General features: G+C 33.3%; 1 protein-coding gene and 1 long non-coding RNA gene across 4 annotated transcripts; both read left to right on the top strand.

Annotated features, from left to right (window-relative positions):
• Window positions 1-48: 48 nt before the first annotated feature.
• Window positions 49-6,240, top strand: LOC111399775. Of its 3 annotated transcripts, XR_002703803.1 has the most exons (6): window positions 56-249; window positions 445-531; window positions 2,230-2,679; window positions 3,143-3,238; window positions 3,467-3,679; window positions 5,904-6,240. It is a non-coding gene; the product is annotated as an uncharacterized LOC111399775 (long non-coding RNA). The 3 variants fall into 3 exon arrangements; XR_002703801.1 differs by lacking the exon at window positions 5,904-6,240 and having other exon boundaries at window positions 49-249; window positions 3,467-4,050; XR_002703802.1 differs by lacking the exon at window positions 5,904-6,240 and having other exon boundaries at window positions 59-249; window positions 2,570-2,679; window positions 3,467-4,050.
• Window positions 6,241-13,462: 7,222 nt separating this feature from the next.
• Window positions 13,463-14,073, top strand: LOC111399774 (2-Cys peroxiredoxin BAS1, chloroplastic-like). The gene is made up of 2 exons (XM_023027252.1): window positions 13,463-13,606; window positions 13,852-14,073. The coding sequence occupies exons 1-2, from the start codon at window positions 13,478-13,480 to the stop codon at window positions 13,966-13,968; spliced, it is 246 nt and encodes an 81-aa protein (XP_022883020.1). The 5' UTR covers window positions 13,463-13,477; the 3' UTR covers window positions 13,969-14,073.
• The last annotated feature ends 1,293 nt before the right edge of the window (window positions 14,074-15,366 follow it).

Raw genomic sequence — 15,366 nt, forward strand, 5'->3', positions numbered from 1 at the left:
TCTCTCTCTCTCTCTCTCTCTCTCCACATGGATTGCTCAGCTGTGCAGATGTTAATTAAATCCTCTCTCTTCCCCCCTCGCCCCCTCCCCCCCTCTCTCTCTCTCTCTCTCTTCCTCTCCCACTCTCCCCACAATGACCAGACGAAGCCTTAATGGAAGACGAAAGGCAAAATCCGAAATACATACCCACGCCCACACCCTTTCGTTGTTATTCTTTTTTGGAACGCTGTCTTGCAAATTATAGGAAAGGTTTGAAGTTTTAAGAGTTGTTTGATTTTTGTTTACAGTTTTAAGTCTATGTGTTTGCTATTTTTTTTTGAGCTTTCTTCTTTCACAAACTTCAACATTTGAGATCTGGATGCAATACTTTGTTCTGAATTTTGGTTGAGGTGTGTAACATTTGGGTTTTCATTAAATTCATCTCTTACGTATTGTCAACTGCAGTTTAGTAATTGCAATTTAAGTTCGTGGAATCGTATTTGCTGTCAAGCCTTTTAATTATGCTCAGAGAAGAGGATTTTTCTATTTAAGGTAAAGTAATTCCACCTTATTCTTAATGGGCCTTCATTTTATCTTAAAAGGCTTGTGAATTTTGATTCTACATTTGTATAATTTTAAGTGCCTATGCTTCATGATCTGGTGCACTCTTTACTCGTATTGATTTATTGATTTGAAGTTTATGCCCTAATTAAAGCAATACAGACTAATTTGGATTTTATTTCGATTGTAATCGATCATGATTTCTGCTCAAAACGAATTAACACGGTCATATTAAATGGTACACTTAATTGTTATGATAAATTATAGAGAAAGATGTTAAGATCTGCTTCCTGATATCTGTTGTTGTCGAAGGCTGAGTTTTAGGAGTGGAATGTAGTTATGGTCCAGTATGAATTTGAGCTCTTGAAGTTCGGTTTTTCATATACTGGAATGAGTATTGTAGCCATGGCATTTGTTAACTTTTGTCTATTAGCCAGAATGAGCGAGTACAAGGATTGTTTTTTATTCAGTTTCTGAGGGGTGAACATGGTAAAATTATTTATTTTTGTGGATAGATATGATGCTTGTTGGAACTTTCTGCAATTGAGCTTAAACAGTGAGTTGATATGCTACCTTCCCATCAGTGTGATGTGTAAGACAATACGAGACATAAGTGCAGTTATGAAATCAATCGTGTTCTATTTAACCGCAATATGGCATGAATCCAATTGGAAGATTTGATAAACCACCCTTAATGCCAAGTCTTACAATGTAAGATTATCCATTATACTTGAGATGGTGGTGATTATTGACAATCCTTACCTTTTGCTCACAGTAACATTCTAGATTTTTTTATTAGGCAACAATAGCTTTCACACAGGACTTGGTTTCTTGTCATTATGTAATTTATGTGAATTATTAAATTGAAGTGAGCTTTTCTGGTCTGAAGTAAGCTTTATCATGAATACCAATTTTCCCATCTTCAAATAAATTGGATCATAGTACTTGTAGACCAACATGTCGGAGGGAAAGTAGACAATATTTATCAGTGTTTCCAAAAGCATGTAAGGCTTACTTATTCAGCTCCACCTTATGCCAAGGTTCAACTAAAAGCCTCAAAGTTCGCTTATTGACAGCCATGTGTAAGGCCTATACCTTGGCTTACTAATGTGTACGAGCTCGTTAATATTACCCCTTTTCAGCCACTTTTACTACTATCGATTTTTTGGGCGAGTTTTTTCATAGCTTAAAACTTTTAAGGATTTTTGGGGTTGTTTTAACTATAGTACAAGTAATTTTAGTAAAGAAGATCCTGTTTTAAAGAGTGTAATGTATAAAATATGTGTTATTTTATAAGCATTAATCCTCCAATGGAATGGTAGAAATGAAAGTAAATTTGCAACAGCTATAGAACCTTTAAGTCTAGACATAATGATTAAATATTATTCTATGTATACCATCTTAGTTCTGCTATCTATAAATGATTTACACCTGGAAGCTGGACATGTTTTACAAGTTCTAATAAAGCAAAAAAATAGGAACTCATTAGGAAACTAATGATAGCAATCATATTATGCATGTTCCTACTGGTTCAAGTGCTCTTTTTGATGTCTCATCGGGTTGTAAGGTACTTTCCCAGTTTCTATGCTTTTCATTGGAGTATGGTCCTATATTTTATTTTGAATGATTGCTTATTATGCATAATTCGGCATGTTCATTACAAGAATTGCATTCTATGTTTTTTTGCAGCGAATATAAGTGGAGTGAACATTGACTGATGACCAAAGAGATGAATTTGAGGACGTGCTACATGTGTTGACTTTAGAAAGAACCCATATTAAAGAAACTATAAGTTTTTCCTTGGATAATACTGATACGGCTAGAGAGCTAATTGTTTAGCTGATTTTACTGTAATTTGTTTTTTTGCTCGTTGAATAAGATCTCGAGCCGCGTAATGCCTTTTAAGCTATGAACTTAATCTCAATTTAAGATTGGCTCTGGAATAGCATGGGCAATGAGGCTAAAATTGTTAATTATGTATTCAAGTTCTAGACTATCCATTTGATACATTATAATTTTTTGTACGTAGCCGATGGAGGTAGTGTTGCAGGCAAAAGATGCACTGGAATCGGCTTATAGAGGAAAAGATGCTGTCAAGTCAATCTGGTTCTTGTTTATTCAAAAATATTTCATGATTTTGTATGTTTTCTTCTCCTCTTTTTTATTCTTACCTTTTATTGAATCAGCTATTTTTGGCTTTCTTATGTAAATATTATCTTTAACACATTGATTTTATGAAAGAAACTCCCTTTTAATTATTTATTGCTATGTCCGTGTAATTTGTTCCTACATACACCGCTAGGCATTAGTTGAGGCCAATTCTTTTATTCTTATTTGCTCATGGGCCATTTTTCTTCAGGGATGGAGAATGATGCATTTTGCTGTAGTTACATTGTTTTTTCATTGAGTAAACCTTTCAACTGTCACATACAACATCCCAGCATCCCTTAGATCTGCCACTTTTATTTTATACAACCTTTTGCGTGTGCATGTAGTTATATTGTGTTTTTCAGTATCTTCAGAATTTATTGACTGTCGTATGCATTCTTTGACAGTGCCATTAATTGATTTGCTGGAGTCTGATATGTCTGATCTTTTGTAGGTGGTCAACATATCTGAGGAAATTCTGAAGGTTAAAAAAGAAGTTGAAACTGAGTTTTCTGGTGTTGATCCAAGTTGGGGTCATGGGGAAAGCAATGTGAGTTTGTCTGGATTTGATCACAAAAACATCTGTCTTTTCTATTTAAGCCAAACTGCTACAACTATTTTGTGGGATTCTTGTTCATTCATTCATTTTTTATTTTTTGGTTTCTTGAGTATACATCCTTTTGCAGTTTATAGAAATTGGTGGAGGCCATTAATTCGTCCTTTTTTCCTCGTTGCATCCTTTGATGATAAATAATAGGCTATGATTTGCTTTTTATAGGTTCCAAATCAGGCTCAAGGTCGTTATTCTGAAACATATAACCGTAACTGGCGAAATTGGCCTGCACAGTTTCTTGTTACTGGAGAGAGATCCTAGGAAGCTATTCGAGACAGAGACTTTGGTGGTCGGTTTGATTCTAGGCAACAAGAAGTAAACCAATACAATAGGCAAGAGCAGCTGAGGTTGCAGTTTGCAAGATCTTAAAACCATGGGGTAATTAAAGATAATCCTTAATACTGGTGTTTTCTTGCACTTAATCTTTGTTTTTGAGTGCCTGTGTGAACTAAAAGCATGTTGGACATGTTTATAATGGTTTAAATTATAAATAAATAGAAATAAGTAGTGGATAAATAGATAGTGGTTGTGTGTACCTCGAAATGAGTGGATAATTAGTGTGAGGGTTTGTAAACAGTTTATATACATTAGCCAAACATAGGCTTAAGTACCTGATCCAAATCAACAAGCTATCCTATCATTTTCTTTTGTAAAATATAGAAAAAAAGTTAGTAAGTTCCACGAAATCTTGTATGTACTATTTGTTAGATCAAAAGATACTGTTTTATTACAATTCAATATTATTGGAATTGTTTGTTAAAAATGTCAATGCTTCCAAAACATGTTGATGACATATCCTCAAAGGCTTAAAATTTGACACACTGGTCATCTAATCAAATTAGTTGCACATTCAATAAAGATTAAATTATCTTGTGTCAGCTCATCCTCAAGATAATATGTTCATAAGTTTAGTACCAACAAGTTTCTACCAAACACGCTAACATTACCTTTAAAAACAACACAATGCGTGCATTGCATGTGCAAAAAACTAGTTTTATATAGAGTGTTATTCATATGTATTCTTTTTCTTCAGCAATATCATTACATCAAGTACTTTCATAAAGTACATAAAAAACATTACGCATATCAATTATCTAATACGTAAGACGTGCAATGCACTTACTTACTACTAGTAATATCAAAATATAAAATTTTAAGTCCTTCGGGACATAACCCAGTGGTGCAAAGGAGATGAGTGAGGTAGTTTCAGCCTTGCTGGTAGTCGCAGTGTGAGGGTCCTAAGATATGGAATTAGACTCTTTGTGGGCATCAGTGTACGGTCGAGCTCTTGTCCTGGCTTGCTAGGGTACATCCCGCGATTTACCTTCCTCACGATGCTCCAGAGGTGGGGCCCTTCAAGGTTGGGGTTCAACCTTTTTTAAAATACAAAATTTTATACCGTACCAACCACTCTTGACTTTCCACCAAAAAAGCACCATCGTCACTCCCTTGCTCTCAAGATTCATAATTTTCTGGCAGCGAATGGATTTGGAGAGTTATATTAAGCTTCATATACAATAGGGTGGTCTATATACGATATGGAGGAATTTGAATTTTACTTTAAAATAAAAAATAAATACTAATGGAGAGGAATATCACAAAGAATTCAGGTGCATATACAGAATGTACACAAGCACGATTAGTTTTTTCCTTTGGTTTACAATTTTAATTTAATTTAAATTAAAGTTGTAATGTATGCATCTTCCTTCAACATCGCATCATCGAGTTGCCCAATGACCTTATTGTAATTAGTGATGTAAGTCTGATAATGCGTTTGGTGGTACGGGCAAAATTATGTCGCCACTGATGGCTGGCTTTAAGTCTTAACATGATATCATAGCCCATTAAATTTTAACAATCGATTTGATCTGATTAAATCTCAATAAATGAGCATATAGATTTCATGATTAGTCTGCTCAAGCGAATCACCATTTTGTGGGGGGCATGTTAAGGGATAAAATCATAAAGGGTTTGAGTTGCTCCTCTTGATATGGTTGACATTTTAAGATGGAATCTCAAAATCTTTAACATGATATTCGAGTTCATTAAATTTCAACGAGTGATTCGGTCCGATTAAGAATTAATAAATGAGCATACAGATTTTAAGATTGGCCTGCTCAAACGAGCCACCATCTTGCGGGGTATATTAGGGGATATAAACCCACATCGATTAAAGATGACAGTATAGACCAATTTATAAGGATTTCGACTATTCCTCTTAACAAGGTAAACTTTTAGTATGGAATCCTAAGTCCTAACATGATGTCTATCACCTTACTTTGGCCAATGCCTTTTATGTACTATTAGATGTCGTCTATAATTTCTCGCACTAATTGTTGCTGTCAGTGTTAAGTGATAAGTATTTTGTAGTTATTCTGATAAAATATAGCCTAGTTCATTATATTGTATTAAATAGGTGAAACTTGATGTTTCGTGAACAATTGGAGAAACGAATGCAAAGATAGTGAAAAATGGCAAAATCCAAAAGTCGATGACTAATGATAAGTGTATTTTATACATTTATTCAAAACTTTAAAACAAAGGTATTTAGTTGCTTCTCGGATGAATTATGGTTTAAATTATTGCATTTTGTGATGAATAGGTAAAATTCAATGACGGTACAAGAAATTGAAGGATGAAGTAAAAGTGGGCAAAATTGGATAAAAGAGCTAAATTGTAAGAGTCCAAAGTTCGGGTACTAAAGTGTAAATATTTAAAAGTTTTGTCGAACCTCACAATGAAGAGCCGAGAGCATTAGAAGTCAATTGGATGAAGAAAGATGTCAAAGGGATCAAATTTAGGCAAAATATGATCACAAATTAATTTTCAACGGAAAAGTTATGCTCCGGAATTTCATCCTCACATTAAGTCCCTTTTTTGATATAGCAAATGATCGAATTGAGAATGATATCTGAAGCGTAATTGTAGCACTTTGAGTTATATTTCCAACATATCTTAAATCGCCTCAATCGGATACTGAGAAAAAAAGTTATGATAAAAATACTAAATTAAAAAAAAAAAGAAAAAAATGTGTATATAGGTGGGATGCCGACGACAATTGTTGTCGCTGACGATTGATGCTGCCCGCCGCTGCAACTTGCAACGGCTGCAGCCGTCGGTGCAACAGCGTCATGCGATGCCGTCCCTGCCGCAAGAGTGTTGACGGTGCCACCAAGGAATAAGTAATAAAAAAATAAAAATAAAATAAAAGGTGTGGGGGCTCTAGGGTTTGAAATTGGGTGAGGGAAAGTTGGAGGCGGGGGGTTCTTGCGCAATTTGTGAAATTGCGAGCCCCCTGCTTGCAATTAAAATTAGGGGTCAATATGTAAATTTTAAATGAAGGGGTCATGGAATTTCAGTATTTGAGGGTCGTGTTAATAAATTTTAATTGGGTCAAATTGCAATTTCTAAAATGGTTTTGAAGTTTAATTTTAAAATTGTTTTAAGATTATATTTTAAATGGGTTTGACCTATAATTTCAATTTTGACCCAAATTTAAAATTTTATTTAAAATTAACAACTTTTATATTTTTCTTAAAATTAGATTTTAACTTAAATAATAAACTTTGACCCCTAATTGAATTTTATTTTATTTAGGAGTTTTGTCCTAAATTAAAGTCTTAATTCAATTTAAAATTAGAGTTGGACTCTATTTTAATACTTAATTAAAATTTGATTTTAATTAAATATTCACCCGAATATGTTCTTGTAATTAGAATTTGATTCTGATTTTACATTTAATTAAAATTGATTTTAATTAAATTGTCTCGCCCTAAAATTTTTTGTAAAATTAGAGTTGGACTCTAATTTGTTGTTTAATTAAAATTTGATTTTAATTAAATTAGTTCGCCCTATAATCTTAGAATTGGAGTTTGACTCTAATTTTGTTATTAGATTAAAATTTGATTTTAACTGCCTTGAATTTTAAAATTAGAGTTGGACTCTAATTTGATATTTAATTAAAATTTGATTTTAATTAAATAATCTCACCTATAATTGTGAAATTAGAGTTGGACTCTAATTCGGTATTTAATTAAAATTTGATTTTATTTAAATATGCACGCTAATTAAATTAATTAACTAATATGATTAATTAATTATTTAATTATCCCGATCGATTTGTCTAAAAGAGTTTAGACATCTTAATTGCTAGAAACTTGAAACATGTTTGCATATAATATTAGATATTATATAAAAATACATTTATGTGATAAATGCATTATTAGTGAATGATTATGGACTCGACCATGTTGATGTGTTGATTGATTGATTTTTATTCTTGTTATTATTATGGGTCTGCAAGCTCTTAATCATTTTGGACTTACGAGTCCGTTATTGTTATTGTTGTTATGGGTTTGCGAGTCCAATTTCATTTAAGCCTGCGTGCCAACTAATATAGGATACATGTTGCAGCTGGACTAATTGAAAAAACAATAAGAGAAGAAAATCATGGAGATGGAGCATTGTATGAGTCAATACAATACCCCATAGGAATTGACCAACTAGTCTTTCTCATGGGTCGAGAAGGCTAGATAGTAAAAGTCCATAATCGTCTACAGTATTATTTTATATTATATATATGTTTATTTTCATGATAGATGTATAATAAAATATATATGATTGTATCGTTGTTGATGAAACCTTTGAATGCAAAAACTCCTCAATAAAATATTAAGTCATATTTTACTTTCGCTTTCCATCATTATAGTGAAAAATCAGAGTCCCAAATCGTCTCAACTTGTTGAGTACACTCAAGGCTGGTCTATTAGGGATATATTTGACACTATGAAATATTGGATATTTCTGAATGATGGGTTCGATTTAACTAAAGTTTATCTTTTGTTGAGTATACTCGAGGAGGTAAATTTTAGAGGCATATTAAGCCAACATATAAAATGTGTGATGACAAAGAGTTGTCAGCTTAATGATCTGGGAATTGTATGAAGATACAATTGATAATAGTATCTACCCAAATGTTTTATTAAGGCTTGTTGAGTACACTCAAGGTCTTGCTATAACAGGTGGGATCCCAGTCCACTGGGAGTCAAGTATGTACTCCATAAATTTATGTGAGAGGATCATGAATTTGAGTTAAACAGTGGGAGCATAATTAATTTAATAAATGTCCATGTTAAATTAATTGATGCATTTTTTATATTACTATTATTTTTTTATCATTTACATTTATATTGAATCTTGAGTAACCACGTGTTTTGAATGGTATATTGGATGCTAACAACCAAATTGAATTTTCTTGATTGGCACTGCAATTTGAGAATTGTTCTCAAAGCATGAGAAAATTTTTTACGTTCTTGAGTAGCCCCTTCTAGAGACACATGCTGATGACTCGGTTAAGGAAGAGGTGGCTACTATAATAAACACAGTGATGACGATAGTACTACACATATGTGATGCTTGCAACTATGTCACCTGAGTTACAAAAGCAACTTAAGAGTATAGATGCTAACACATAAATTTTCATTTCAAAGAGTTGTATGATAATAATCATGTGTGGAAGGATATGAGACTTCCAAGCAACTATACCGATGCAAAATGATCGAGTAATTTTCAGTTGATGCTTAGATACTAAAGATGATTGTCATTGAGAGGTTGTCTCAATGAGGTTCAGTCATGAACTACGAACTAAGTATTGACTTAGTTTTGCAATCACTGTCAGAGAGTTATTCATATTACTTATGAATTATGATATGAATAAGCTCGAATGCACGCTTATTGAGTTGCTGAAAATGCTTAAAACTGTTGAACCCGATATCAAAGTTAGTAGTGGGCAAACTACTGATTCCTCTAAGGATATTAAAAGGAAATCTAATGGGGCTTTGAGAAAGCGTCCAATATGGCTAAGACCGTTAAAGTAAAGGACAATACCAAATCTAATGACCTTTGGTTTCATTATAGAATGAAAGGTCATTGGAAGAAATATTGCATGGCTTACGTTTACTTCACGTATTTGATACTAGATGTAGATATCATATTTGTACAAATATGGAGAAATGAAATAGGAGTAGACCACTGCGAAAGGGAGAAGTTGACTTACACATTGAAGATGAGCAAAGGTTGCTGCGTTGCCTGTAGGAGCGTACTTCTTGCTATTGCCTTTAGGCTTAATATTAGAATTAGAGAAATGTTACCTTGCACCCACCATAACTGGAACATTAAATAAATTTCATGTTTGGACATGAATTATTTTAAGGTTAAGGACAATTGTTGTTCTTGCTTATCTTAATTAAGATCTTAATAGTTATGATAAGTTATAAAATAATATTTATATTCTAAATACTAAGGATTCTATAATAAGTATAGAAATTATAAGGCATCAATGCGATAATCTAATTCTTACATAAATCTGGCATGACGAATTTTGTCATGTAGATGAAATGCAATTCCAAAGTTACATAGAGATGTATACTTGGGATCAATTAATTTTGACAAGTACGAATTATGCATGTCTGGCACAATGACCAAATCTTCTTTTACTTGAAAAGAAGAAAGGTCTACATAATTACTGGTCTAATGCATACTGATGCATATTGACTCATTTCAATTGATGTCAGGTAATGTTTCTCTTATTTCATCAATGATGATGTATACTTGATGAAATTCAAACATGAAACTCTTGAAAGGTTCAAGGGATTCAAACTGGAAGGAGAGAAACAAGTAGGTAGAGATATTCTCGCATCAAGATCCGATCGATATGGAATATCTTAAAGATAAAATTCTAGATTATTTAAGAGAGAATGCGATTCTCTTTCAATGGACTCCTCCATATATACTGCAGCAGTGGTGTATCTGAAAGGATGAATCGTTAACTATTAGATATAATGCGATTAATAACAAGCCATGCAAATCTCCCAAAATCGTTTTGGGGTCATGCGCTAATTATAGTGTGCAGCACACTAAATCATGTCACATCTAAATTGGTTAACAGAATTCCATCAGAGTTATGAAAAGACAATAGTCCCAATTTATCTTGTATGAAAGTTTGGGGTCATGACGCTTATTTGAAGCGCCTTGAATCGGATAAGTTTGACACTAAATTCGATAAATACATATTTGTGAAATATTCAAAGCAGATATTTGAATATAAATTCTATTATCGTGAAGAAAGTCTTCTTCTCACGATATATTATCTTCTTAGAGAAAATATTTACTCTAGAGAGGACAGTGAGAGCAAAATAGAATTTGAAAGAGTTCAAGAGCCTACAGATATAGTTAACGAAGTAGATGAATCCGAGTTTTATCCCATATCTGATATGGGACATACTCTTAATCAGGGAGTAGAGACTCCTGAGGATATTGTCAGCTCTATGTGAATCTAGTAGGATCATTCGACTTTTAAGAAGGTGTGAATCCATGATTACTAATCAGGCATTGCTGATCTAGGATGATGAACCCACAAATTGCACAAAAATAAAGTCAAGTGTTGACTTAAAGGAGATAGAAAGAGGGCCATGAAACCCAAGATGAATTCGACGTATGTGAACAAGGTTTGGACCTTGGTCGACCCTCCTGATGGGATAAAATCCATAGGGTGTAAATGGTTTACAATAAAAGGTTGATATGGATAGGAAGGTCCATTCATACAATGCAAGGCTAGTAGCAATAGGTAACAAAAAAAGACAATATGTTGATTTTGATGAAACCTTTCGTCTGTAACCATGTTGAGGTCCATTTGGATTTTGGTTGCAATAGTTGCATACCGTGATTGTGGGTTAAAATAAATCTATTGGAGCTGAAATTTTCGATTTGATGAAAAAATCAAAATGTTTGATTTTATCAAATATGAAGACGAATTGTGTGTTTGCAAGAAGATAGTGGGAGTATTGTCGCATTCCTAATATTATATGTAAGATATAGGAAAAGACATCCCAATATTTCAATTGTTGAAATAATGGTTGTTAAATGATTTATTCATGAACGATATGGGGAAGCAACTTGATCTATAGAGATAGATCAAGAAGATCGCTTAACGCATCCCAATCTATATAGATTAAATTTTGAGAAGATTTTATATGGAAAAATTGGTTTACTCTTAAACGGTGTGTTGGAAAGGTTCCAAATATGAAACAATCGTTGATTCAATAGTGAAAACCTAATGCATGATTGCTTCAGAAGCAGCAAAGAGTTGCAATGTAGATCAAGATGTTCATTAATGAAGTTGGAATAGTTCCTAATATTGTTGATCACATGCCACTATATTGCGATAATAATAAAGTTATCGCTCAAGCGAAAGAACTAAGGTCTCATCAACGATCCAAACATGTATTAAAGCGGTATAATCTCATTAGAGAGATAACACATAGAAATGACGTAAAGAGAAGAACGAATTCCCACATTTGACAATATTGCAGATCCACTGACAAAGAGTTTTTGTAGCATAAAAATGATCATCATGTAGACTCTCATGATATTAGATACATAAGTGATTTGATTTAGTGCAAGTGGAAGTTTGTAAGTGTTATGCCCCAGGTCCAATCAACCTTGGATATAAATATTTTTTGATATATAATTAATGCAATTTAATGGCAGATCTATTATTTAATTAATAAATAATTAAATTAAATAATAGAGTCCGTAGATTTAAATTTTCGTAATTTGTTAATCACAAGGAGTAGCGATTGTGAGATACAAATTACATATGATTGAATCTTAAATCATCCGTGGTCGTAAGTAATAATGAGATATGAATATCGTTATTATAGATAAACCATCACGTGTGACATTTCTTACTTGTGAAGTAAGTAGCTGATCTTACAAGCTAAAGTGTGATAACACTTAAATGAACACGTGAATGTTTTGTTATAGAACAAAACATTGGAGATCCACCAAGAGATTCCACATGGATAACTATTTGAGTGTCAGTGGTTAATCTCTAATGTTCGGTAATGAGATTGGTCCTTTGACTTGAGGTCGTCATAATATCTTATATGAGGACAGTCATGCTTTGACGGTGTTGGATGTTGCTCTGCCAAGGGCCATTAATACAGCATCGTTCGGGTATGTCAAGAATCGTATGAAGGTTGTGAATGACCAATAGAGGATTCGTCACTCTTAGTAGTAGAAGATTATGATCAGCGTTTCATTCAATTAAGTCGATAACAAAATCTTGGGCCAAGGTGTATTCATAAGTCGAATAGGAGTTTTCGACTTATATTGACTTAATAGTGGAGTGAAAGATATAATCGATATTTGGGATTGACACACTTCCATATCTCGTAATTGATCGGATCATATTGACGAAGTGATTATAGTTTCACGGTAAACGAATGAGTTTGGTTTTGTCATACCACATGACATTTCCCGTCACATGTATTGCCCTGACACATTGCTAGATGTCAATTTTGGACGGCGAGTGTGAATTAGTGATAAATTAAAAAGGTGTTTTAATTTATCAATTTTGATTAGATCAAAATAATATTTCACATCGTTGGACATCGTGATCGGGAACCTGATGGATCGCACACAAAAGAGAATTAAAAATTACAATTTGTCAATTAATTAATTTAACAATCGTTGGATAAATTAATTAATTGAGTTGGTTATTTATAGGTCCGAATTAATTAATTGGATTAATTAATTCACAGACTGAATTTAAATAAATGGATTAATTAAATATTGGACCGGACCAGACCAGACCCGTTTGGACTTATATAAATACATGAGTAGGATTTTCAATCCAAAAAAAAAAGTTTTCTGTGTGGATCACCGTTAGAGGTTGGACAATTGGACAACTGTGGATGACGAATCAAGATTGCTGGAACGAAAAGAATAACAAAGAAGTTTGCAGATTTGAAAAATGTACAATCTTTTCACAATTTCTATCTAAACACAAAGGAATTCCTGATGGGAATCGAAATCTGTTTTATTTTTTGCTGCGCATGTTAAGTAGATTCCCAACAGTAAGAATACAGAAAGCCTTGTAATGATGTTAAAGTCGATAATGAGCCCATAAATATAGCTTACGCCTGTTCGTGATGTGGCGAGGGTATTTGAATGGATAATTACCCTTCATCTTAATATTATACAGCTTTTAAAATTTACGGAAGTTGACTGGGCTTGTTCCTTTCAGTCTATCTCGTAGTTGGGGCTACTTGAGTTGCTTATTCTTAAACTTCGGAGGATGTAAAAACACTACAACCCGTAATTTCTTATGCAGTCATGGTGCTGTTCCAGGGAATTGCATTGAGAGGACTTTTTATCATTGATAAGGAAGGAGTGATTCAACACTCCACCATCAACAATCTTGTGATTGGCCGAAGTGTTGATGAAACACTGAGAACTCCCCAGGTAACACTATATATATTCACTATAACGAACAAGACAGACGTCTAGGATTTGGTCCCTCGAAACCCATGATACCGTTCGGCAAAACTTGATTGAAGTTCACAGGAAAATGCTATAGCAACATATTTTCATTGTGTGGTACTATAAAGTATCACTAAGGTAAATAACTCGGCTTCCATAGTTTGTTTACTTCTATGCATTTTAGAATTTCGATGAGTTTTTATTTATGGCACAAGCTGCTTCTGCAGGCCTTTCAATATGTTCAGGAGAAGCCAGATGAAGTATGCCCAGCAGGATGGAAGCCTGGGGAGAAGTCTATGAAACCAGATCCCAAGCTCAGCAAGGAATACTTTGCTTCTATATAGGTAAATATTGAACTGAGAACACAACGGTATTGTTATTTCTTAAATCGGAGAGGTTGTAAGAAAATGTTTTTAAGGCTACTATTGAGTTTTGGATGTTGCTTTGCACACCTTCGCTATACTGAACTCGTGTTTGGCCCTCATTTTTTAAAACTCATATATTTTTAATCTCATTGTCAACCACATATTTCGTGAGACGAGTAATTTTAATCAACTTTTCATTAACTTCTAATAAAATATATTAAAAGTTTGATTTTTAACTAAACCAAATAGGGGTTGAATGTGTCAAGCGTTCAAAATAGTGTCACATAGCATTAGATTCCTTGATATTTTTCCCCTCGTACTCACTTGGCATTTTATTACTTCAAGTGGAAAATTCATAGTCTTGAGCTTGACTCTAGCCGATCATCAATCGATGGCGTGTCCATCAATTTTACCGTAGTGGCATGTTTTGAACTCATAATAGTTTATATGAATAAGGAATCAGTGATCGGTAAATAAAAGTCGAAAGAATAATGATGGTAAGTTGGTAAAATAATCGATGATCAATGAGGAATCGATACATAGCGTATCTATCAATTTCACCATGGTAGCATCTTACTCTGTCAAAAGAATAAGTAATGCTTCTTTGATCAAGAGAAGACTTGGTCCTATTTGAGCTTCATTCTTTAAAATTTTATTTTTTTCAATCTCATTTTTAACTATGCACTCTCTTAATAAAATAATTTTAAATGTAAATTTAAAAAATTTCTCCATTTTGGAATTATATATTTTTCCAAAAAACTTATAATTACAGAATCTACTTTTTGAAATGAAGCTGAAACAGAGCCTTAGTTCCCTGAGTACAAGGAATAACTCACAGGCACCACACCTGCAACGCAGCATCTGTGTAGTGTCTTTTTATTTTTGTGATTTTTGACAAGAAATAATGATAATGCGTCAAATGGAATTTTGTAATAATTCTAAGAAAATTTGATAGTACCTGTAACAAAACTCTAGTTCTTAGAGAAAGCAAAATGCTATTGTTGTGACATGATGGTACGTTCGTAGACCCTTTGACAAAAGGACCAGAAACCAGCTGTTTTTTTTTGTCGCCGAAATCCCCTCTTATGCAATTTTGTCAAGGATCATGCTATATGTACACAATCTTTTACACACTACTCACAATATAAAGTGGGGACCACAGCTCGAATTATTTAATAACAGGTGGGACCCGCATGTTTGTGAGGGGGTATAAACCATTTGATAACCCCCTTGTATGTACATACATCTTTATCCTTTGTCAAATGGGGACTAGAACAAAGATACGACCTCAAATCCATATTTGTTGACAATTAATTTCTTAATCACATTTTTCTATTAATTTTTTAACCATATGTTTTACCAACTTTTATATAACAT

The sequence above is a fragment of the Olea europaea genome, chromosome 9 (genome assembly GCF_002742605.1).
Source record: "Olea europaea var. sylvestris chromosome 9, O_europaea_v1, whole genome shotgun sequence".
In the NCBI taxonomy this organism is placed as follows: Eukaryota; Viridiplantae; Streptophyta; class Magnoliopsida; order Lamiales; family Oleaceae; genus Olea; species Olea europaea.